Below are 23,849 nucleotides of genomic sequence, written 5' to 3'. Positions count from 1 at the left end.
GACTGAGATCAAAGCCAGTGTCTCTCTGAGCTCTGGGCTGGGGTCCCAGACCCCCCCTGCCCAGGTTTCTGACCCTCCAGGGCAGACAAAGGAATGCCCTGGACTCCAACATGTTTCAGCCTCGAGAAAATTTAACACGAAAGTTCAGATGATCAGTCATAAAGAAAAATTAGCAACAACAGAGAAACAAATATTCAATTCTTTTTTAGGGACTGCTTGGAATGCTGATCTCATTGAAACATGCTACTCAACTTATTTTAAATTTCTTATGTAATTTTACCCTGTTTTCAAGTTCTTGTCACTGCACAGAGGTCCCTTTTGTATAAGTTCATATTCAGGTCAGTTCACAGAAGCTTCACAGACACCAGAGACAAGACACTGTCCTTGTGCCAATGTGGTTTTGCCCCAAGCTGCAAGAAAGCAGAACCAGCCACTGTAAGGGATATTTGCATCTTTTATTGCTTGCAGAAAGGAAGTTTTCAGTCAAGGAAGGATACAATTTTAGTTTTCTGTGCACAGAGAGGAAACCAACTTGCTTTAAATAATGATAAGGTAAGGTTGCTGAATACTTCTGCACTTCTTATTCAAAGGACAAAATACCACTTTACAAACAAAAGGCAAAACACAAGCTGAAAGCTTCGGATAATCTAAAAACTAAGTGTCTATATGGACATACCCTTGTTGCATTTAAAATTATACAGGCACACAAGACTTAATAAAGGATCTTAAACTGTTAATCCAGAATGATATTCCATCTTTTGTATATGACCACAGACATACAGTGATGCAGAATCACCAGATAAACTATTAACGCAGAAGACTATTGCTGGGAAACTGAAATAAACAGAACAAAGGAGTGCTAAAATTCCATGTGTGCCTGGCTCTCTTCCATGGACATCTTTAGAATAGCTTCTTATGCAGTCTGGATCCCTTACCACACTACAATAATTATGTCCTTACACACTACAAATTATTATGTCCTTAAATAGCTGCAGCTGCCCTGAAGTTCCAGTACAAATGGTAGCCTCCACAGGAAAAAAAAAATGGATCGTGAAGTAAACCCACAGAAGAGCTGAAGGAAGAACCAAAATATTTTGCTCCCCATCAAAGATAAGGCTAGAACATCCACTTTAACCATCCACTGGGCTGATCTGTTTTGTCACAGAAGTTTCTGTGCTGTCCTGAGCTGTTGCTGAGTTGAGCTACAATATCAGTCTTAAGACAGATATCTCTTGAGGTTAAAACTAGATGAAAAGCCCATTATAATTTACTTTAAACTGTTTCAATAGTTAACTGACCTGTATTTAGGGAGAATTGTACCAGTCAGTTCCAGCCTGATTTTGTTCAGCTTCCAACATTCAGCCATCAGATCCTTTTATGTCTGTTAACTAGATGGAGGAACCAGGTATCAAGTTTCTATTTCATTGCAGATACTTTTGGACTGCAGTCAATACATGGTTTTATCTGATAAAGAGGAAAAACTTCCTTGTATCATGCCACATGAATCAATGACTTTTCTGGCTTTTCTCTCAACCTTTTCTTTCAACTAAGTATTCTCGAATCAAAAACTGCACAAAGCAAAATAAAAAAAATAAATGTTCGGTGCAAATATATAACTAATATTGTCTATGCAATCCCCAGAGATTTCTTTTAGTATAGCCAAGAATTACAGAAGGCATTTTGACCAAAGCACCATATTTAAGAGTTCATTCATTGTTGCCTGTCTTGACAAACTTCTCTGTATCTCTTCATTTCTCCTCCAAATCCCCAAATAGTAACTCATGAACAGAAAAAAGAGGAAGAAAACCAGCATTTTCAGTTAGTCTTAGGTCTAGCAAAACACAAATTTACCTGAAGATGAGGAAGCCAACAGCAGCATTAGCTTTGCAATAACATGACTGATGATTAGACTAAGAGAATTGTCTGTGGATGTGGTTTTATTCCCTTTTTTGTTACAGCTGTACCAATACATGCAAAAAGGTTATGCTAGGCAGAGAAAGGGTAACAGAAGTAGTGATGACTCTAAGGTATAAGGCCTGTTTAAAAATACTGGCTCAAATTTTGAAAGCAGAGTCAATTTATAGCATGGGGATGTTCTAGCATTACTCTGAAATGCCAAAATAAAATTGCATAAGCACATAATATAACAGAACACTCTAAAGATGATCATAGCCAAAATACACAAGGACAACAAATTGGAGGCTTAGACTCACCTAAAACAAAAGGCTGTTTACTAGAGAATTTTACTTTTAGAACAACTTGTTCAACTGGCCTTCAAAGGCTCCATATTTGGATGTCTTCTCAGTTCTGAAGACCTAGAATTTGATGGGTAGACTAAATGTAAAGGTCATAAATATAGGAGTAAAAAAGGCATGCTGCCTTCTCAGTTCACAAATGTTTTACTTTAACAGTTATCCACAAAACACTTGTCTGTTGCCCCCAGCTTATGAAAGTCCTCTGGTCAGTATCAATGACTTATCTTTGTTGTTTATTATATCTCCAGTCTTTGGGGTCTGTAATCTGTGAGTATAATGAATAATTTTGTACAATGTTAATGTAATTTAAAACAAGCATTAAATAACACATAGCAAAAAATAACTCCTAAAATAACCCCAATATGAATATACTTACTCAATTAGGATCTGGTTTTGGCTGCCAGTTACTCGAATATTCTACTAATTAGCAGGACATACCGATCCAATTAGCCTGACATATAAAAAGTGTCACGCAGCAGTAAGTCAGAATGTTTTCAAGAAATCTAAACATTACATATTACATTATTGTCATGGAAACACTATACATTTTGCTTAGTGTGTTAACAAAATTGTAGTCAGATCTGTTTCTCCTATACCCATATTGACAAATATTAGTTCTACTGATTCCCTGTAAGAGCATATATATCAGTTGCAATTTTTTTGCCTACATGGATGCTACCCAATAATCTGGATTATCCTCTTTAGCCTTTTTACTGCTAATATTTTTTAGCAAATCTTTTAGATTATCTTTCCCAGTTTCAAATTTTGGAAAACAGACAGTAGCAATACAGATAGCTGTTTGTTCAGTTTCAGTATAAACACCGAATTGAAGTTACCTGAATGTGTTATTTTAAAATTAATTTTGATGGCTAACATACTCCTGAGTTATTACTGGAAGAGATGTGTTTTCTCATTTTGTGAAGTGATAAAATTCTGGGATTTCTCCAGATGCTTCAAACAGACCAGGGCATTCACAAGCCCTAGTCTATATGGCGGACTTCAACCTCCCCAATATTGGCTGGAGGAACAACAAAGCTGGGCTCAGGCAATCCAGGAGGTTCCTGTGATGCATTGATCATAACCTCCTTCTCCAAATAACAGAGGAACCAATGACAGAGGTGCTATGCTGGACCACGTTCTTGCGGACAAGAAGGGGCTAGAGGAGAATGTGAAGCTCAAGCACAGCCTGGGAAGTAGGGACCATGAAATGGTGAAGTTTGAGTAAGAAGGACACTCAAGAAGCTCACTCTGGACTCCAGGAGAGCAGACTTTGACCTCTTCAGGGGTCTGCTTGGTAGAATAGCAGGGCATAGAATCCTGGAGGGAAGAGAGGCCAAGGAAAGCTGTGAATCTTCAGGGATCAAGATCCTCCAAGTCAGAAGCAATGTATTCCAACAAAAAGGAAGTCAGACAAAAGTACTGGGAGACCTGCTTGGATGAACAACCTGCTCCTGGACAAACCCAAACACAAAATCAAGCCAATTGAGGGTGAAATAAAGACAGGTATCCTGGGAAAAATATGGAGAGATTGTCTGAGCAGCCAAGGATCAGGCCAGATTTTTTTACCAGCATAATTTCTGTAATTACTATAGATCCATGATTCTGAAGACTAACTTAAGTCTTCCTAAAAGTACCACATTTACCTGTGAGGGTAGCAAGGAACATGAATGATGCTGTGTTCTTTGCAGGTGTAACTGCCATCAGCGCTGTATTACATGAAGTAGAAACTCCACATAAAATATTTCAAATTTCCAGACTAGCTGTGGAAGTCTGGGGAATAACACTAGATGTGTTATCCCAAGATGGTGTGTTGTAGCACTAAAGAGCTGTCACTGTTCTGAGCATCTGTTGAGACGGCAAAGTCACCTTAAAATGCAGCCAACTTTAGGTCTGCAGTTCTGCATTTTCCTACACATCCTAAATGATCCATGGAACTTATTTATATAAACATGTCTGTCCTGCTAAGTGACAGATGCACACAAAAGAAGAGATAAACTTCAACAAATACAGTGATACTAGCCACTGATAAAAGTGCAGGCAGGGTAACCAGAAAACTGGTTTTGTTCAGCATTACTTGCAAGAGCTGGCATGACTCAATGACAACGATGTAGTTGTGTTGACTCTGCCTCTTCCAGAAAGCAGTGATCTGCAGAGAGACATGAAGAAGCAAGATATAATTCAATCAACTTTCATTTTGCCAGACAACTTCCTGTATAACGGAGTCCTGCAAGAACATCACAACATGTGACAATGGAAAGTATTTATTAGATTAAATTTAACTGGGATAGCAGGGGACTAACTCAGATCTAGAAATTCCTTTTATATTCCTCTCCTTATTTCCCATTCACCCTACAAATTTCTTCTGTATATGCAGAAAGTAGAACCTTCATCTTGTCTAAGAATTGTCATTCTTTACTTTTTTCCCCAAGTAAACTTGGAAAGAAGATTTTAACTATCTTTGCACTACTGTTGATCACAAAAAGCTAGTAGTATTTGTATTTTTAGGTATACCTCATGCAAAATTATAGCTGTTATGTGGTCTGAATCACCACTGGATATTGGTATTTATACCATTATGCTTTCACTCATCAAAGTAAGATCTATACAAATGATAACGCAAATACTCTTGCTGAGATCAGCATAAGCTGAACTGGTAAATTTTGCATCATTTTCATGCTGCAGATACTGAAGTGTATTCCCATACAGACTGGGAATAGTCTGGGTAGTCTGAAGCATTATTTTTCAGTTCTCAAACTACTTTTAAACAGTTGTCTTTTGAATGCTAACTTCAGAATTGTTTTGGCAGATCCTTACAGATCATGTCCTGGATGATCTGTGTGTGTGTGTATATATATACACACATATACATATATATACACACATATATATACACACACATATATATATGAAATTAAAATATATACTCTTAATTTAGTAAACAGTATGGAATAAACCCTCATTCACTGGTAATAACACAACTTAGACCAGTCCCCAGGTATCCTTAAAGTGGCTCCTCTTCATTTACACTTCTTAAACTCTGAGTAAACAGAGATTGCAGGTCTTGTTTCCAAATAGTGAGTGTAGGGGCCACCATGCCTTCTAAGAAATGCTCAAACTTAGTAGCAATTTTTCACTTCTAGGACCACCATTTCAGACAAGACAATACATTCTGAGCAAAGGGGAAAAGTTGCCTTCTTCCCCTTAGCAGATGTGGTAACAGCGAGTTGTGAGTAGTAAGTGGAAGTTGTCACCACAGTATCAATTACTGGAAGAGAAAACTGCAGCTATTGAAGGGCTCAGAGCTATTTATGGAGGATTTTCTGGATTCTACAATCAGTCCAGGGTGGATCCAACTTCCCTGGTGGTAAATAACCATTCAGAGGGTGGAGTTGGCAAGGAATTGTGTTTTTACATTTATCCGTCAAATCTTACTCATTTCTAGTTCTGCCCTTCCTTCTCTTCCTCAGCTTATTCCACTTTGCATATACTAGTGATTTCTTGTTTTCTTTTTAGAGAAAAGACCTCTAGCTTGTCTGGTGAGCTAGCTTCAAAAGCAGCCATTCAACTGCAGCAACAAAATTTTTGTTCTAAAAAATCAAAGACTTTATGCTTGCAGAGATAAATTGAAAATCCAAGCAGGATGCAAACCTGGTCATCCACAAGTGTGGACATGGAGAGCTTTAGTGCCTGGGCTGTTGTCCCGAACAACATGAAAACCATGCTCGGGCTGTGCTGCTCAGAACCACTGAAACCACAAGACCAAAATGATTTTTCTGCTGTCTGTAACAAAGCTCTCAGAATCACATATTATAACTACTGACTGGGAAGCCATTCTGAGTTAGGAGAGTATTATTCCTAGAGATAGTCTTCTGTCTTCTTAGGCTGGGGGAACAGTAATGTGACACTGTACCATTACTACAACCGGAGGAATTCAGAAGCTTTGTATATCTGTCCTTGTCCAGAGGCTCCACTTTTGGAACCACTAGAAAATATATTTTACATGAAACACCAGAAGAGATTTCTACCCCTCCTGCTCATGGATCATAACATCTGCAGGATGACTGATGGTGACATCTAAGCTTGCAGTCACTGACTCAGTATCTCCTGCAGTGCTTGAACCACACCACACACAGTGCCTGCATCTATTTCCACTGAAGGACCCCAATACAGCCCAGCAGAGGACAGTGTCTAGCAATAGGACAGCTGTCCCATGAGTCCTGCATAATTTATTAAACCAAAGAAGCATGGGTACATAGCATGGGTACCAAGGGGTCCTTTCCTTTTCAGTGGTAAACCCGCCCAATTCTTGGAACTCCTAATACTCCCCTGGAAGAAGTTCAAAGCACTAAGTTTGTAAGATGTAAGACCACATGTGCCACTATTATTCCAAGTGTTGAAGTGCAGTAGAGGTGTATCTCTCAGCTCATCGTAATCCCTGGAGCAGAAAAAAACCCAAAAATAAAAGAAAAGAAAAAAGTTCTCCCTTTCTATTCAAAGCAACTCCAAAAATTAGATGTTATTCAGAGCAACTTCAAAAGTTAGATGTTGTCCAGTTACAGACCAGTAGAAAAAAAATTAAATCCCTGCTCTAAGAAAGGGATTTCAGCGAAGCCTTTGAAGGTAGTGAAGTAAAAAGAAGTACTAGTTTCTCTGACAAAATTTTACTGCAGGCTCTAACCCTAGCTTATCTCTAACTTCTGAATTTGATTACAAGGCTTAGCTTGACGTATTAGCTCTGGTACAATTTCCAAGACTGCAGGACAGAAAGAATAGGAAGAAGGAAGGTAAGTGGTTGGAAAACTTACCCATTTTGTCTCTTTAATGGGGACAGAGTGTACAATGGGCTGGCAACCACAAAGTACAGTTCAAATCAAAGGAAGATTGGAAAGAAAAAGAAAGGATAGAAACAGGCAACCAGGCAACGAAAACACTTTCAGCTGGGACACAAAATAGAAGTGAAAGTATATCAATATCACCCAAGACATATATTAGTAAGCTGTGCTTAACCTTGAAAGTTGACTGCTCTGAATAGATGCAGTATTCCACAGCTCAGTCAGTGTGGCAGGGATAGACTGGCAAAACAAGTACACACCACTCTAATTAGCACTTGGGCTACAAAATTTAAAATACTTTCTAAAGTTTTGGAACAAATGCCCAGGTTTCATAAACAGAAAATAAAATCTGGGCTGGGAAAAATAAATTGGGAAAACAACCCTTCAAAACGTTACACCATTGATTTGGTCTTTATTAACTATTGCTCAGTCTACAGTCCTCTGACCAAATGAATGACAAGACAGCACACTGTAATTCTTTCGTGGGACAGAAAAACCGTGGTCTCTTAATTTCAAATAGTGTCTTACCTATACAGTAGCTCTTACTAGCACTAGAGCATTAGTCTGTAAGCTTGTTTCTGATACAACCCAAGAAAAGAGTTGTCTGTAAATCTTGATTGGGTGTTTCAGTCCTAGAAAAGCTAGACACAGGTTTGCAGTATTGTTCAAATATCTGTAAACTAAGAATTTAAGTATCAGTTGGAACCAAATTTTACAGAGAGATCATTAAGAAAAAAAATATAGTCCAGCTTGTTTTTCCCAGCTTGCTAAATGCAATCACTGGGGAAACAAGTGAGAGAAAGAAGGTATTGTACCTGAGCTTTTTAAAAGAATGACAGTTGTTACAACAGGAACCATTATACTGTTGTTTAGCTATCTCAGCCTTTTCTTTGCCTCCATACTTTCTGAACGTCCTCAGTTATAATTCATGAAGGCTGAGAAGTGTGCAGAAATTTTGCACCCAAAGAAATTGCTGTCCAGAAATTCCTTGGGTGCAAAGCTATTACTTTCCTCTCCCTATGACTACTGTCTTGGCTGTGCTGCTGGAGACAAGGGTATACCAACACAGCAAGGATCCTACTGAAAGGCACCCCATCTCTACAGCACACAGGCAGGAGCTCCGGGTTTTGGTGTATTTAAGCTGCCCCTTTGTAAGTTCAGCTCTCTCGCAATCACACATTAATCTGGACTTGGACTTCTTAGTCAGTCCTGGCTAATAAGAGAAGTCTGGAGATGTCAGAGGAGACTGGAGGTTGGCCGGTGAGACATCCATCCACAAGAAGGGCTGAAAGTCAGATCCAGGCAACTACAGCCTGTCAGTCTGACCTCAGCACCCAACAAGACTATGGAACAGATCATCTTAGATATGATCACGTGGCACACACAGAATAACCAAGTGATCAGGCCCACCCAGAACAGGTTTAGGAAAGGCAGGTCCTGCCTGACCAAGCTGATCTCCATTTATGACCAGGTGACCTGCCTAGCGGATGAAGGCAAGGCTGTGGAGTTAGCCTACCTGGACTCCAGCAAAGCCTTTGATATTGTCTCCCACAGCATTCTCCTGGAAAAGCTGGCAGCCCATGGAGTGGACAGCTGCACCCTTTGCTGGATTGCCCAGGCCCAGAGAGTGGTGAGGAATGGTGCCAGTAATGGAGCCAGTTCTGTTTAATCTTTTTTAAACCATCCTCATCTGGATGAGAGGGTTGAGCGCATTCTCAGTAAATTAATGGATAACAAGTTGTGTGTTAAGTATTGACCTGCTGGAGGGCAGGAAGGCTCTGCAGAGGGATCGGGACAGGCTGGATCATGGGCTGAGGCTGATGGTGTGAAGTGCCAGTGCCAGGTCCTGCCCTTGGGTCACAACAACCCCAGGCAGTGCAACAGGCTGGAACAGAGCGGCTGGAAAGTGCCCAGGGGAACAGCTGTCTGAACATGAGCCAGGGTGTGCCCAGGTGGCCAAGAAGGCCAATGGCATCCTGGCCTGGATCAGGAATGGTGCGACCAGCAGGAGCAGGGCAGGGATTGTCCCCTTTTACTCAGTACTGGTGGGACTGCACCTCAAATCCTGTTCTGGGCCCCCCAATTCAGGAATGACATTGAGGTGCTGGAGCAGGTCCAGAGAAGGGCAACAGAGCTGAGGAAGAGTCTGGAGCACAGGTCCTGAGTGGCTGAGGGTGTTTATCCTGGAGAAAAGGAGGCTCAGGGGTGACCTTGTCACTCTCTACAATTGCATGAACGGAGGCTGTAGCCAGGTGAGGGTCAGCTTCTTCTCCCAGGCAACCTGTGACAGGACAAGAGCACAGAGTCTCAAGCTGCACCAGGTGAGGTTTACATCGGACATTAGAAATTATTTCATCACTGAAGGGCTGTCAAACATTGGGATGGACTGCTCAGGAAAATGGTGGAGTCAACATCCAAGGAAGTGTTCAAATGACTGGACCTGGCACTTAGTTCTGTGGTCTAGTTGACAAGGTGGTGATCGTTCAAAAGGATGGATTTGATGACCTTGGAAATCTTTTCCAAACTAAATGATTCTGTAACCCTTGAAATGAGAGAAGCAAGGGGTTTGACTTGTTTGGGTGATTTTTTAGTGGGTTTTGTTGTTGTTGTTGTTTCAAGCCCTTTTTAAAAATCATCCTACCACCACTTAGCATGTGGAAATGCTGTTCAGAAAATTTTAGTTTATGTCATTTCTCTTTCTTTGCGATGGGTTAAAATTTAGGAAAGCAATGTCTTTTACTTTGTGATAATATCAGACTGAGGTTTATATGTCCCTCATGCAGAGTTTCTACCAAGAATTATTGGAGGTGACACTGCAAGGTAATTACTTGGTCCAATGCAAGGAAGTCTAAAGTGCAGTTCAAAGAGAGAAAGCCCAAGAAGATAAAAAGGGGAACTTGTTCATGTAAGATGCTTATCCGCAAGACAGCAGTGCGCCCTAATGTTTCCTTTTAAACCACTAGCCCATTTCACTTTCTGTACTTGTGTATTCCTACACAGGCTGGTAGACCGAGCAGTGGCATTTTACACCTGACAACTTCTAGACCAGCCTATCCCATTTTTGGTGCAAAATGTCTGACCGGAAGAACATAAAGTTTAGATGAATTTTTTTTTAAATCCACTTTAACACAATTAAGTGTATGTATTTGCACTAAAAGCAGAGAATAAATGAAGAAAGATGTTTTAATACCCAATATTTCAATAAAATTCTTTTATTTCAATATTAGGAAAATACAATATTTTTAAAATAACATTTACAAAGACTTGTGAGGGGACTATCCTGCTTTTACTTTGAGTATTCATAAATTTTGCAACCCAGATCTAAACAAGGTCACAACAAACCCAGAGAGACGTTAAATCTAGAGTTACCTCAGAGACAAGACTTTCTCCCTCTGACTTTTTTCAAATGCTAAGTCTAAAGAAAGGTGAGACACTATTATTCCTCTAGTCTTACAAGGCTTCAAAATTCTGAACGATCTAAATGACTGCAACACATTTAATTTTAAGAAGTTACTTGCATATTATAATTTTACTTGTAACAGTGATGCTTTAATCCCTAGTAACTTAGTAGTGAGCTAAACTGTTCCAACAGATATCCCAACACAAGGCTCCTTATAAGGAAGAAATAATTCATTCCCAGGGTCTATTCTCAATAAATGTAAACTGAATGTGCTCATTCCTTGAGGAAATAAAGAGCAGCATTAATTCACACAGCTCCGGGACTATGGCACAAACAACGCCTTCCCCTTCAGTCCATCTGAGAATGACTTCATACATCAACTATTGAGCCACAGAAAGGCAGAGGACACAGAAATGAATGTCAAGAGGATTTAGCTCAGTTTTAGATGTTTGTTTCTTTTAATTATTCTAGAATACTGGTAAAGTATGCTTAGTATTTTAAGTAAATTTTCCTAAATGCTTTTAGATTCTAGTTTTTTACTCCAGTTTTAGTTTAGACTCATCATGGAATTAAAAAAAAAAACAAAAAAACAACTGCACTTTGAAAGGGCTCATTCAGTGCTGCCTATTTATTTCCACTTTAACAGAGAAATTCTAAAGAGCTGGTAATATTTATCCTAGATTTAAAAGGCTAGTAAAGGGCAAAAGTTTCTTTTTCAGGTCTTAAATTAAAAATAGCTTCTGAACATAATGAAAGAAATTGTTTTGTGAAAACATTGTAAAACTGAAGACAGTGACAAACTACACTATTTTCTTCACTAACCAATCTTAAGATGGTAATTTCATCAACACTCATCACTTCTGTCTGCTTTCCCTGCATTTGAATTCCCAGTTTCCCTACACTGCAAAGTACAGTGATATTCACTACATTTACACGTAGCACTGTTATTCAAGCTTTCACACGATGATAGAATACACTCAGTTATCTGTAGCTTTCTTCCAAGAAATGAAACACCTAGTTATCTAAAATGGCACACTGAAATGGGTTAAAAAAGATTGGGTTTAGCATTGTAAATACAGTTGTTTCACTAGGCCTATCAGTCTTTCTTCTTTTGATTATTTTAATCCTGTCTCCTCAATTTTTCTTGCTTTTTTTTCCTTACAGCTTTAGCTCCAAGAACCTTCCAGCCTCCATTCCCAAGTCTCCTTCTCTGTCTTTGACCCCCTACCCTCTGAGAGTTTAGAAATATTTTATGCAGCACATGAATCCAGATCCTTCTCCAGCTTTAATGCAGGATTGCCAAGTCTCATCTTTTCTGATAAGATTTAACCACTGGGGTGACTTACGTTGGCCAGCATTATGTCTGCCATAACTTTTCTACATTTAAACCTTTGTGTGTTTCATACAAAGACAACTGTGCAACTGTATGTGACCTTCTTTTTAAATTAGCACAACTGGTGGAATGCTCAAGCCTTGTATACTTCACCGTAATGAGCAAAACTGACTGCAACTGGCCTAACACTCTGAAAAGATTATTAGGAAGGAATTTCACTGCATGGTGGCCAAGGGTGTTTTTCCAAGCAGCTCACAGAATAGCCTTTGATTACACACAGGAAGTTAGCCAAGTTAAGCTTGCTGTTTTGCAGCCATTCCTTCCTCTCTGTGTAGCTCTGGAATAGAAATTTCCCAAAACATTGAGACAGAAACAGAGGAAAGAAACACTCAGCTTGGTAACATCTTTCCTTGAGAACATCCACTGAAAGAAAAAGTAGCTAGCAATTAAAATGCAGTTTAGATATGGCTTTAACACATTCTAATTTCTTCTCTGGAATTAATACATCTTCCCACTTGGTTTCAAAAAGTGGAGGGAACTCAGGGAGCACACCTGGCAGGAAAAAGAAGCTCAGCCTCAGATGAAAATTTGCACATTGCTGAAGTGCTACACCAATGCAGCTGGAGCCTAAAGTGAAGCACATTTAGTGCCTGTGGCGGCATGACGAGAGCAAAGATGCCTCTTGCTTCCTTGTCTGCTTCCTAGCCCAGAAACCAAAATGATTCACCAGCATCCTATGTATCAGTTAATATACACAGACTCTGTGGGGAGTAGCTACTCCTGGTGAGTGGTAGACAGATGAAAGAGGTGGATCTATGAGCTGTTCCACCTGCTTTTCTCTGGGATTTCTTTAGTGAATTTAAAGATTTCTGCCCAGATCTGTAAAGAAAGAAGAAAAACTAAGTTGGGATTACTGACACATAGGTTAATCTCTTTATTATGGATGATTTGTTGCTCACTCTCATTCTTCTCATTCTTCTTGGTTTTTATTGTAAAGTTTCTTGACTGTGATGCGAAGAATTGTTCTAGTGGCATTATTTTGATTTTTATTGCAGCAGGAGGCTAAGACCTGGTAAAGAACAGCCATCACCCAGTTTGGAACAGTATTTTTACTGACTTCCTAGATGCTTATTTAAAGCAGGAAAAGTGGTAGAACAGGTAAGAAAAAATGCTTTGACATGTGATCAATCATTACTCATGAGTAAGTGATGGAGTGAAAAATAATTTTCCTCTCCTCTCATACACATGCAATCATGAAGTTCTTTTTAATTTCTCTACTGTCTACATACTTAATATCTCTACACTCAGAAATGGTGAGATGAAAACCATATTAACAGTTAAAGAAAGTACTATAAGCTCATCTTTGCTCTGCAGCATTCAGGCTCCCTAACACTTCCAAAATTCTGTTGGAGCTAAGTTTATAAATCCAGCAGAACATTAATAAAACACGCCTAAAATGAGAGACAAGATAGTTAACATTCCAGCAAGCTATCTATGAATTTATGAAACTGGTATCTCAAGAGTAACTATTTGGTGAAGTCCATAGCCAGAAACACAAGAATCAGTTTAAACTAATTTCTTACACAGAAGGTAGGTTTCATGATCCCAAAGGAAACCCCCCCCAACTTACAGCATATACAAACAACCCACCACCAGCCGCAAAAAATAATTCTGGCCCTGTCTGCAGTTTAAACTACTTGGTTAAAAAGCATCCATCATTTTCTTAGTAGGAGCAATTGGCAGCAGCAAAGGAAAAAAATACCCTGAAACCAGAAAAACAAACACAAAAGCAAAAAGCCAACCCCCCCAAACCCCAAAAGTTCCTCCCCAAAAGCACAGCTCTATACCTAGATGTAAAAAAATTCTCTACCCGTCAAATTTCCAAACAGTGCCACTGTTTAGAAGCTTAAAAGCAAAAACTCCCACCCTTCCCCAATACGAACAAATTCTAAACCATTTCAGGTTTCTGCCCATCTTTAAAAAACAGCGAGTCTGTTAAGTTTAACTTAGTTTCCCACCCACTTTCAATGGAAAATGCGGTTTCTGCAAAGCTTTTTAAACCCTTGGCTACAGACCAAGCTCGTATTCCAGTCGGGGGTGGTGGTGGTGGCGGGGGGGGGGGGGGCGTTGGTGGAAACAAAAAGGAGACGACAAAGTTGGGAGCCAAGGCGATGTTGTTTGCACCTCTCAGATCGTATGCCGGGCACGCTTGACATTCTTCCGCCGCATTCCCTGACCGAACCGCCTCCCCGCTGAGGGCGGCTTGCGCTGCATCATGGAAAATGTAGTCTGTCTGGGAAAACCAGCCTTCAGCAGGGAAGCCTCTCCAATTACGGCTTTTGCAGGACACGGCACGCGAGCACAGGGCTGCCTGCCGGGCGACTAAGTGCTGTTTTCAACTGCGAGCCGCCAGAAAATGCCGCTTTACAAGCTACGGTTCCGAAACACTGAATTAATAAAAAAACATTAGGTTTTAAATTTTGTTAATAAATAACGGTGACAGCTCCAGGCATCGAAGCGTAATCCCACATCCGAGATAAAATTCCAAAAATATCAAAAATATTTATATTTAAATTTAATCCGTGAAACAGAAGCGCCAGTTGCTCTGCAATGACACGCAGCCCACGGCCTCTCCGCGCAGACAGGCCCTGAGGGCTGCGTCCGCTCCATCCCGGCCGTGCGGCACTTCCATGCGGTCGGTGTTCCAGGAGCGGCGGCGGGAGCAGCGCTCCGTGCTGCGGGCAGCTGTGGCGCCACGCAGCATCTCGGGACCCTCAGCATATATATATATATATATATATATATATATATATATATAAATTTTTTTTTCTCCATAGGAAGGACACCTAATTTAAGGCACCAGCACGGACCCGAACGGCACGGTTTTTAAAGATCACCGAATACACCCTGACCTCCTCACGACCCACCTGAGAAAACAGGGCGCCTTCATCGCTTCCAATCGACTCACTGCGGGTCCATGCCGCCCAGCCCCGTGCCGGGGCTCTCCCGGAGCGCTTCCAAGCCCTGACATCTGCAGAGCCAACCGCGTGCTGGCCTCGGGATGACGGCCTTTACCGTACTACCTATAATAGAAGGAAAACAAAACTCCCCACGAAACACAACACCAGCACGTCTTGGGGCGAGCCCCACTCGTACAGCTCGTTATATGCGCGCACCTGGGCTCCTGCTCCAGAGGCGGACGGAAGCGCTTCGCCCGTCGCGGACGGCCTCTGCAGCAGGAGCGCGGATCTTTCTCGCCGGCGCGGCCGCAGCCGGTACCGTACTTCCCGTCCGCGAGGCGCGGCTCACCCCGCCCCTCCGGCTTTCCCGGCAGAGGTGACCGGGTTCAGACCGCGGCGGCGGCGGCCCCGCCCCCGCATTCCATTCCCTATATGGCGGCGGAGCCGGGGGCGCCGCCGGCCACGCCCCCCTTTTCCCACCACGCGCGCGAGGGCGCGCCCGGGCTTCGCGCGTGACATCAACGGGAAAAGAGGTAGGGAAGGCGGAGAGGGGAGCGCGCGCCACCCCGCCGCTCTTCCCCCTCCACCCCCCCGCCGTTCTATTTACGTTTGTGACGCTGATTTGCATAAGGCCCCGCCCACCCCCCTGCCGGCGAGCCCACGCGGCCCCGCCCTCTTCGCCACATAAGGGCAGAGGGGGGCGTGTCCCCGGGGGCTCGCGGGCGCTCGCTGCCTTCCTGGAGCCGTTTATAGGGTACTGCCACTTCCGCTGTCGGCTTAGAAGCGGCGCGATCATGGCGGAGCGCGGTCAGCTCCCCCACCCCGCCAAGCGCCTCTGCTGCAGACCCGGCTATGGCTCGGGGTGCAGGCCGGGGCTGCGGGCGGGCGTCTCTGGGCCCGGCGGCGGCGCGCTCTGCGCCGGACCTTCCTCCGCAGCTGCCGCCGCCGCCCTGGGGCTGCTGCCCCTCGGCAAGACCCAGAGCCCCGAGTCCCTGCTGGACATCGCGGCTCGCAAGGTGGCGGAGAAGTGGCCCTTCCAGCGGGTGGAGGAGCGGTTCGAACGGATCCCGGAGCCGGTGCAGCGCAGGATCGTCTACTGGTCCTTCCCCCGCAGCGAGAGGGAGATATGTATGTACTCCTCGTTCAACACCGGCGCTGAGGACCCCGCCGCCGGCCCCGGGGGCGCCGCCGCGCCTGGAGGGGCCATGGACACCGCCACCTCTGCCGCCGACGAGAACCGGCTGCCCTTCCGCAGGGGCATCGCTCTGCTCGACGGCGGCTGCGTCGATAACGTCCTGCAAGTCGGTGAGTCACCAGCCGGTTCCGCTCCCGGGCCAGGCCGCCGCCGCTCGGGGCCGCGGGTCTCCCGCTGCGTGTCACTCGTTTGTCGTCCCTCTCTCTCCGCTGCAGCTCCCCGCCTGCGCCTCGGCCCGTGCGAACCCTTCCCTCCCCAGCTGTACCGTGGGCCGGGCAACTTCCTCCGCCGGTCTCCTCCCCCTCGTGCCCGGGACGCGCAGTGGCTCCCTGCCTCCGCGACACGGACATGGCTCCCGCCTGTCCCTTTAACTCGCAGCCCCGCGCCGTGCCCGCTCCCGGTAATCCAGCCTGTGTAATCCCGTTTGGCTCTGCCCCCCTACCAGCGTCCAGCCCCGGTAATCCGGGTCAGCGTTTTTCCCCGAACCACAATAGCGAGGAGATGCCGCCCCCCCCATCCCGAGGGGGACCGCCGGTGGAAATGAATCAGCAGAAGGGCGGCCGGCGGGGGAAGGAGGGGCGGGCGGGTTGCGCCGTCGTCCAAAATAAAGACATTAAAGCGGTGCGAGACCCCGGCAGCGGGAGTGCGGGGGGGCTCCGCGAACAAAGGCATTTCTAGGGCAGGGGCGACGAGCCGGAGGGAAGGGGCAGGATTCGCCCTGCCGGGGGTGTTATGGCTGGGGGGTTTGCTTTAGGAGGAGCGGCTTCGTGACAAGGGGGGGAAGCGAAGAAGCTCTTCCTCCTACTGGAACAATACCCCCTTCCTCTTCCTCACCCCCAGCTCAGCCGCCTGCCGCTGTTCTTCACCCGCTGCGGGCTCCCTTGGTTAACTCCTCCCTGCCAGTGTTTAAAGGGCTGCAGAGGTGGGTATTCCCCCACTTTCTGGGAGGCTGTCTGCCGGGGGCGTTTTCTCTTTCATTCGGGGAATGGAAGGGGGAGCCGCCCCCGGCAGACAGTCCCCTCCGCCGGTGGTGATGCTCTTTGTGCGACCCGGCCACTTTGTTCTCATTTTCATATTTATTTGCGGTTGTGGTTTTTTGTTGTTGTTGTTGTTTTTTTTTACTTTCCCCCCCCCCCCCCCCATTTTCTTGTTCCTTGTCTCAGTTTTCTGTCGTTTCCCCTCCTCCTCTCCTGAAAAGGGGAAGACAGACAAAAGAGGCTGCTGCTCGCCTTTTGTTGACGGCGGCGACTTTGGGGGGTGTGTGTGTGTGTGTGGGGCGCCGGGATTCCCCCCTTCATGCTCCCCCAAAACCTCGGTGCTGCCTGCTGCGGGTTTGACTTGGCGGGCACCTTGCAAATGTGCCATCAGGTTTGGTTTTTTTTCTTCCCGAAGGGAAGATGTGTCCCTGCTCTTAGGCTCAGCGCCTTTCTCTTCTGCCTGAAGGGACTTTTTTTTTTTTTTTTTTTTTTTAAATCTGATTACTAACTTTCTTATAAATGTCATCTTTTGACTTTCTCTTTCCGAGGGGTCTGAGGTGCATCTGTGATTCCTCAGGAGTGGCAAAACCAGAAGTAGGGCTCTTTTAGTTTGGTTGGCAGTGCTGAGATTTTTTTTTTTCCCTTTTGCTTGCACTTGATTCTGTTTGCAAGCGATTAGGAATGACAGGAGTGCACACAGGGAGGGTTTCTTGGCTGATTGCATTTAAGCCAGGAATTCACTGTGAAAATAAAGCCAAGGGGCAATGAATAAAAAATGCAATCTTCTCTAGGAGGCAGACACCCAGAGTGGACTTTGCTTTGCTTGCTTTCAGCAGTGGAATAGGCCTCAGTGAGTAGTTGTGAAAGAAAAAGTAACTTTTTGTGTGTCTTCAAAGGGGAGGGCATTGAGTGATGTTGGCAAGGGTCAGTACTAAGAAAGAAAATATGCATAAATACAACTGAAGTGTTGACTGCTTCTTCTCGAACCCTTAAATGTATTTCAAACAAATATTATGCCTATTGCTGAAAATACATTTGCTTTATTGTAATTTCCACCCCAACCTTATGTGAGCCTCCTTCCTTTGCAATTCTGTGCTAAAACAGTAGTGGAAACTGGTGATATGAAAGATGTCAGTTGTTTTGACAGAGGGCCTTTAGCAAGGGAGCTGTGGAGGACTTGGGTAGGCTGGGTCCTGCTATAGGAAAGTTCTTGTGTAATTTTGGTAGGTCATTAAGACTGGATCTTGCCGACAAGATATTCCATGTGAAGCAGAAAGGTGCAGCTGTTAAAGGCAATTCAGCTCAAGAGTGAGTTGTTGGGCAGAGAATGGAACTGGTTCCATATAATACAGCTGAATATGTAGCATTGATGAAAACTTAGAATTAAGTTTATGTAAGCACATGTTTAGTCACCATAAAAATGTGAACTTATGTTCTTTGCGGTATGAGTAATGGAAACTCTGTAAATGTTTACTATTGTACTATGGAAAAGTGCAGTTATTGGACAAAAATACATTTTATTACATGCCAGTTGTAACAGCCTTACTTGTAACCTGAAGTATTATTATAAACGGGGAATGTGGGACTTAATTTGAGAGACGCATAAATTTCAGTTCAGTGGTAGTTAAATGGCACCATTTTCTTCTGAATTTTGCATTAAATTTTTTGGTCTAGCACTGAATAAACATTATGACAATTTTATCATGGTAAATTCATTCTAAGCAGGAAGATTTCACAAACCCTCTATCTAGGTTTGCTAAAAATTTTCATGTGATCCTGCTTTGTGCCTACCAACTTAGTCTTTTGTGTGTTGTCTTGTTGTAAAGAAAACTTGAAATAAAATCAAGATGATGTATTAATGGTATACATGGCATTCTTGGTAATCACGTAGTAAGATTGTCTGCTAGCCTATTTTGTAGTTTATTTGGACTGTCCCAGCATAATAATTAGCATCACTTAATTTTGAAAGATTTTTCTCCAAAGAAGATGGCTTCAGAATTCAATTTGTATGTAATTTATTAATATATTTATATCTTTTTGATATGCTTCAACTGGGCATGAAAATTTTTCTTTTTTAGTTTATTTAAAACAAGCCAGAGAATGCAGGCTCCTAAAGCAAACCTTCCCAAGTGCATAAAGCAAACCTTCCCAAGTGCATAAAACAACTCTTTTACCATGCATGTGTTTAACTTATTTCAGACCAAGTATTTTTAGTAAAAATTACAGTCTAAACAAGAAAGCACTTCGTGAGTAAACAGAACAATCTGGAAGGAAAATTAGACCGTGTTTCGTTTGGCCAGATTTGTGAAGATGCCAGGAGCAAGCAGACAGTTTTAGATGGCGAAGTATATATTTGGTTTCTGAGGTTAGTCCTGAATTAGTACACAGTACTGTATTGTCGTCACAGCTGTGGCTGTCAAGGTTAGGAAGAGGTGTGATCCCTCAATAGCGCAGCTGACCTGGCGAGAGCCCTTAATGCAGCTATTCTAGGAGAAGAAATAAACCCCTGTGCCTCTGCTGGTATGACTCTTGCTTGGGGAAAGACAGAGGTTGCCTTGGCTTTTAGTGCTGTAAAACTCAGCTTCACTGCTGCAGCTGCAGCCGCCTCATTAGAAGTACTTGAAAATTTGTTGATATGTCATAGAAGTACTCCTACATTATCCCTGTCTGTTGGTAATTTGAGGTAGGTTTGTCTTTGTTGCATAGATCCTGCTTGCTCATACAGGCCTTTCTTAAAGGAGTTACAGCCCTTTCCGTGGCAGCATAAGGCTCTGTGACTGTGGTAAGTCATGTCTTTTAGTGGCAAGGGAGTGAGCTGGAGGGAAGGGACTCCTGGGAAAGGAAAATAGAAATAATTCATTGACTGGCAATTGCCACAGCTTAAGAATACGATGCTAGCATTATAAGATAGGAAGCTGCCTTGTCTGTGGAAGGAGGTTCATCTGAAGAGCATTATTAGCTTGGAGCTGCAGGCTTGTGTTTTGGAAGGCCCTCAGGGATACGTGGTTGGGGGATGTAACCAAAATTCTTCTTAGAGAAAAGCAAAATAAGTTTTCTCCTTTATTAAATAGTGGGTGAAGGTCACTGATGTTTCTTTCATTTGTTCTTTAAATTAAAGACTGGAGATTTGTTTTGCTTTCAAAACCAGGAGAAGCCATTTTTTTCAGCAGGAGCAAGAGAAGGCTTTAGAAGACCATACTGGTGGCTGCGCATAATTCTGGTGGAGTGTATACTGTAGTCAGGAGATTTCAGATCTTTTTAGTGGACAATGATTTGAGTTAAATTTTGATTCTTGCTAGCCATTTGTACTGATAAAAACAAACTCAACAACTTCCTGAAATTTCAGAGCAAGTAAAACAAAAGTAATTTCTCTTCTTTCAGGACTCAGTTGTTTGAGTGCCATTGGTATAACATGAAACAGTAGGTTTTTTTCTGTTAATAAAACCATACCCAGTATTTTATTAGCAATGGTGGCACAAATGTTATACTGTGCTGTGAGTTGAACTACGACTTTTAGTAGATACAGTGATCCTCACTGATGTGTGCAATATATATGTAATTGTTGATGAAACCTGTGAGAGGGATGTATTCAGTAAAATGATTTACTTGGTGAAAGTAGTACTGAGTTGTGTGAAAAGACTAAGGCCGTCATTAGTGGCAACACAGGCACTGTGTTTAGCATTAACTTTTTTTGACCTGTGATACTAAATTGTCCTGGTATGTGTAGTGACCTTTTTCCAAGGGGAAATGGTTGTGTTAAATTCTGCCTATTTGAAGAGGAGAATTCTGTGTGCTATCGTGGTGAAAGAACAATCGTGTTCTTCCACACTTAAGTTGGGATTTGGTTAGAAACGTATGAGTAAAACAAGTAATCCAGAATTTGTTAATACAATATTGTGGTATGGGCTTAAACGAATGATGTCTGACTTTTTGCTGGACTTTTTTTCACTTAGTTTCAAGACTAGTAGAGTCTTGGGAAAATGCTTTCATCGATTCCAGTTTGCTCTAAGAAGTAACTACTGATACTTCCAAGTTTCAGAACAGAAACTTGTAAGCTAATTTTTAAATGTTTCTTCCTGAAAGAGAGACATTTAATGCATTCCAGTTTCCTTGTTAGATTTGGAATGTAGTGCATTGGGGAATATGCAAGCTATTTTCTGTGTGTGTACTCTAATACACTATCCTTGACCTTGAATAATTTCTTTGGGAGCCCTGAAAAGAACGATAGAGCTAAAGAAATAAAAAAGCTGTTTTTCAAGACCAGATCGCTGAAGGTGGAAAAGCTTTGTGAATCAGCTTCTGCCTTTAATTCAGGCTTTCTAAAAATATCTAATCTGGATTTCAAGAGAATGTAAGTATTTTAGTAAGCGATTTCAAGATACAAAAATAAAACCTGTGTATACTATCTTCCTATGTAATTGGGAATAGTAGGATAAATGTATTTGGACAATGTCAATACTGCTGTAGAATTAATTTATTTTTTGAGGAAAGTAATTTCTAACCACTTTTTATCACAATTTTTAAAATGCGAAATCTTCTTTTATACAGAAGTGTTGTATTTGGTTCATGTAACAAAATTTCTCATTGTTTGTTTTAGATGAGTTTTCTTATTTCTTATGTTACATTTTCCCCTTAATTTCAAGGCTTTCCTCACTTCCAAGAGAAAATTTTAATTTTCAAAGCTGCCATTCCTTTTAGAAAGTGGCTTCATCTTTGTATATGATCTGATGTTTAGATATGTAGCAGTGTTTGAATTTGAGCCCTTTGTCATCCCAGCAGTTGATGCCTGCATTTGCTCTCTCTCCCTGTATGCTGACTTTCGGAGGTGAACTATTAATTAAATGCCAAATCTGTGTGTGAGGGTAGGCTGGAGCTATTTAAAAGCCATCATCAGACAAACTGGTTTCCTTAAAAATAATTAGCTAGTTGCTGCGTTTTGCTGTATCATTTGCTTTTATAAATGAACCTGATAAAAATCAAACCATTACTTAAGACTCTGGTCAAGTTCTAACGTAAAAAATTCAGGTGAAAAAATGTTCTAAACTGTCACATGCAGTTCTTACTGTTGAAGGCATGTGCTAAGATACGTCTGCATGAGTTCAATTTAAGTGTCACCTGCTATCTAGGTAATCTAGTTGATGTCAAGATAAAGTGTGAAATTTTGTTGTAGTATAAATATGAGTGCAAAGTTACAGTAGTATAGGAAAGCAGCTGACATTCCTTAAATTATTTTCTCTTTAGCTTGTTTTCTTGAGGGGTTAGGTAGGAGAAGTCACTGCATCTTCAAAAAAACCCAAAGGCCAAGTCAAAAAAGGACCACACTATTTTAACTGACAAAAGCTATCCTAATTTATAAATATGCTGTGACATGAACTAATTTGAAATCTTAAAAAGCTTTCATGTGCAGCAAGATATAGATTTAATGTGAATTCTGATTGCCTGGAATGCAGTCACCCTGACAGCACGTGAATACTTGAGTGCTGTCCAACAACTGCGCTTGTTCTGAGAGATCCGTCTCCTTGAACTTCCAGTTTTTCCTCTTGGTTTACTGTCTAAAACGACATATGTAAAAAGTTCTCAGCTGGGTACGTGTGCAGCCCTTGATGTGGCTTCATAACCTTCTGTGACCTGGATCACTAGCGATGTTGGCTGGTGCTGTACACTGGTTTACATTCTCCTTCCAGCTACATGCCAATTACCATGATTTATGTGATGGCCTTACAGCACATTACCCTGCTGTCCTCTGAAGCAGCAACATGCATCCAGTCTTTGTTGCCTTGGCCCTGCTGTGGAGGGCCAGAAAGTCTGGGAAATCTGATATATAAATCGCCATCTTAAAATAGTTGTTTTCTCACTGAATTCTGCAGATGTGCAAACAGACTGAAGGGGGTGAGCCTTCTAATTGTAACTACAGTGTAGAGAGTTCTTTTGTGGTTAAGTTGGAACTGAGAAAAGGCCTGCTGTAAGAGCTGAGTGGGCATACAAAAAATTGATGTGACACAATTCAGTATAGACTAAAGAGTCTCCGAATGTGGAATTTTTACCAACACTTTATTAAACATCTCTGAAAAGTGAAAACCAAATTGTCAAGGAGGGCAGATCTCAGCAGCGTTTAAAGTATTTTAAAGTAATTGTGGTGCGCACCATTACATGCTTTAACAAGGAGAATGTGGCTTTTTATTTGTGACTTTAAAGATTATTTATGTATTTATTTATGTATTACTCTAAGCCTCCATTTCTCTTTGCGAGTGAGTGTATTTGACAGTCTTGAAATTCCTGGAAGTTTTGCTTTGGAAATGCAAGGGCAATGGCTGAGAAAGTCTGACTAATTGGAAGGATGCAGTAAAACCTGTGAGTAAGTTTAAACTTGCACTACTAGAGCTAGCTGATTAGATAAATAGGAAGCTCATTTACTGAATTAATGTTCTAAAAATTCAGGTGATTTACCTTTTATTGGAGTTTATTTAACAATCCACCTGTTAACATAAGTCATCTTTCATTGCTAATTGGTGTCAGACCTTTAATACATTTTGGCATCATTGGAAAAATAATGAGGGAAGTGGCATAGTAAGGTATTTCACAGAAGTACATGATAATATATATTTTTATTATGTCTTTCTTTACTATATTTTTACACAAAAGTTAATTGCATTCAAATGATTGTTTTAAAGGCCTGAAAAATCAACTGTTGCATAGCTGTATGACTTCTAAGAAATGAGACACTATATTGTATGTGTGCCAAGTTTAACTGCTAACTGGTTACTGACAGCCAGTAGTAATGCAGTGACTGCAGGAACTATGCAGGAATTGTGCAGCTGACTACAATGTTTAATTTACACTGACTAATGAAATAAAAAAAACATTGGACCATCAATGCATTTAAAACTGGATAAGGTC

The 23,849-nt window shown here is 42.2% G+C and overlaps 1 protein-coding gene and 1 long non-coding RNA gene across 4 annotated transcripts in view; one reads left to right on the top strand and one right to left on the bottom strand.

The window, feature by feature from the left end:
- Window positions 1-437: 437 nt before the first annotated feature.
- LOC120765082 (uncharacterized) lies at window positions 438-15,127 on the bottom strand. Of its 2 annotated transcripts, XR_005704373.2 has the most exons (4): window positions 14,997-15,127; window positions 14,748-14,903; window positions 8,604-9,368; window positions 467-4,401 (listed from the first exon to the last, which is right to left on the bottom strand). It is a non-coding gene; the product is annotated as an uncharacterized LOC120765082 (long non-coding RNA). The 2 variants fall into 2 exon arrangements; XR_005704372.2 differs by having other exon boundaries at window positions 438-4,401; window positions 14,748-15,074.
- Window positions 15,128-15,574: 447 nt separating this feature from the next.
- Window positions 15,575-23,849, top strand: part of ZSWIM6 (zinc finger SWIM-type containing 6) — a 110,002-nt gene continuing 101,727 nt past the window's right edge. For both annotated transcript variants that reach the window (XM_040089373.1, XM_040089371.1), the window contains exon 1: window positions 15,575-16,085. In XM_040089373.1, coding sequence (XP_039945307.1) covers window positions 15,575-16,085 — 511 coding nt within the window. The remainder of the gene's footprint in view (window positions 16,086-23,849) is intronic.

Source organism: Hirundo rustica, chromosome Z (assembly GCF_015227805.2).
Source record: "Hirundo rustica isolate bHirRus1 chromosome Z, bHirRus1.pri.v3, whole genome shotgun sequence".
Classification (NCBI taxonomy): Eukaryota; Metazoa; Chordata; class Aves; order Passeriformes; family Hirundinidae; genus Hirundo; species Hirundo rustica.
This window is presented reverse-complemented; position numbering and strand designations above follow the sequence as displayed.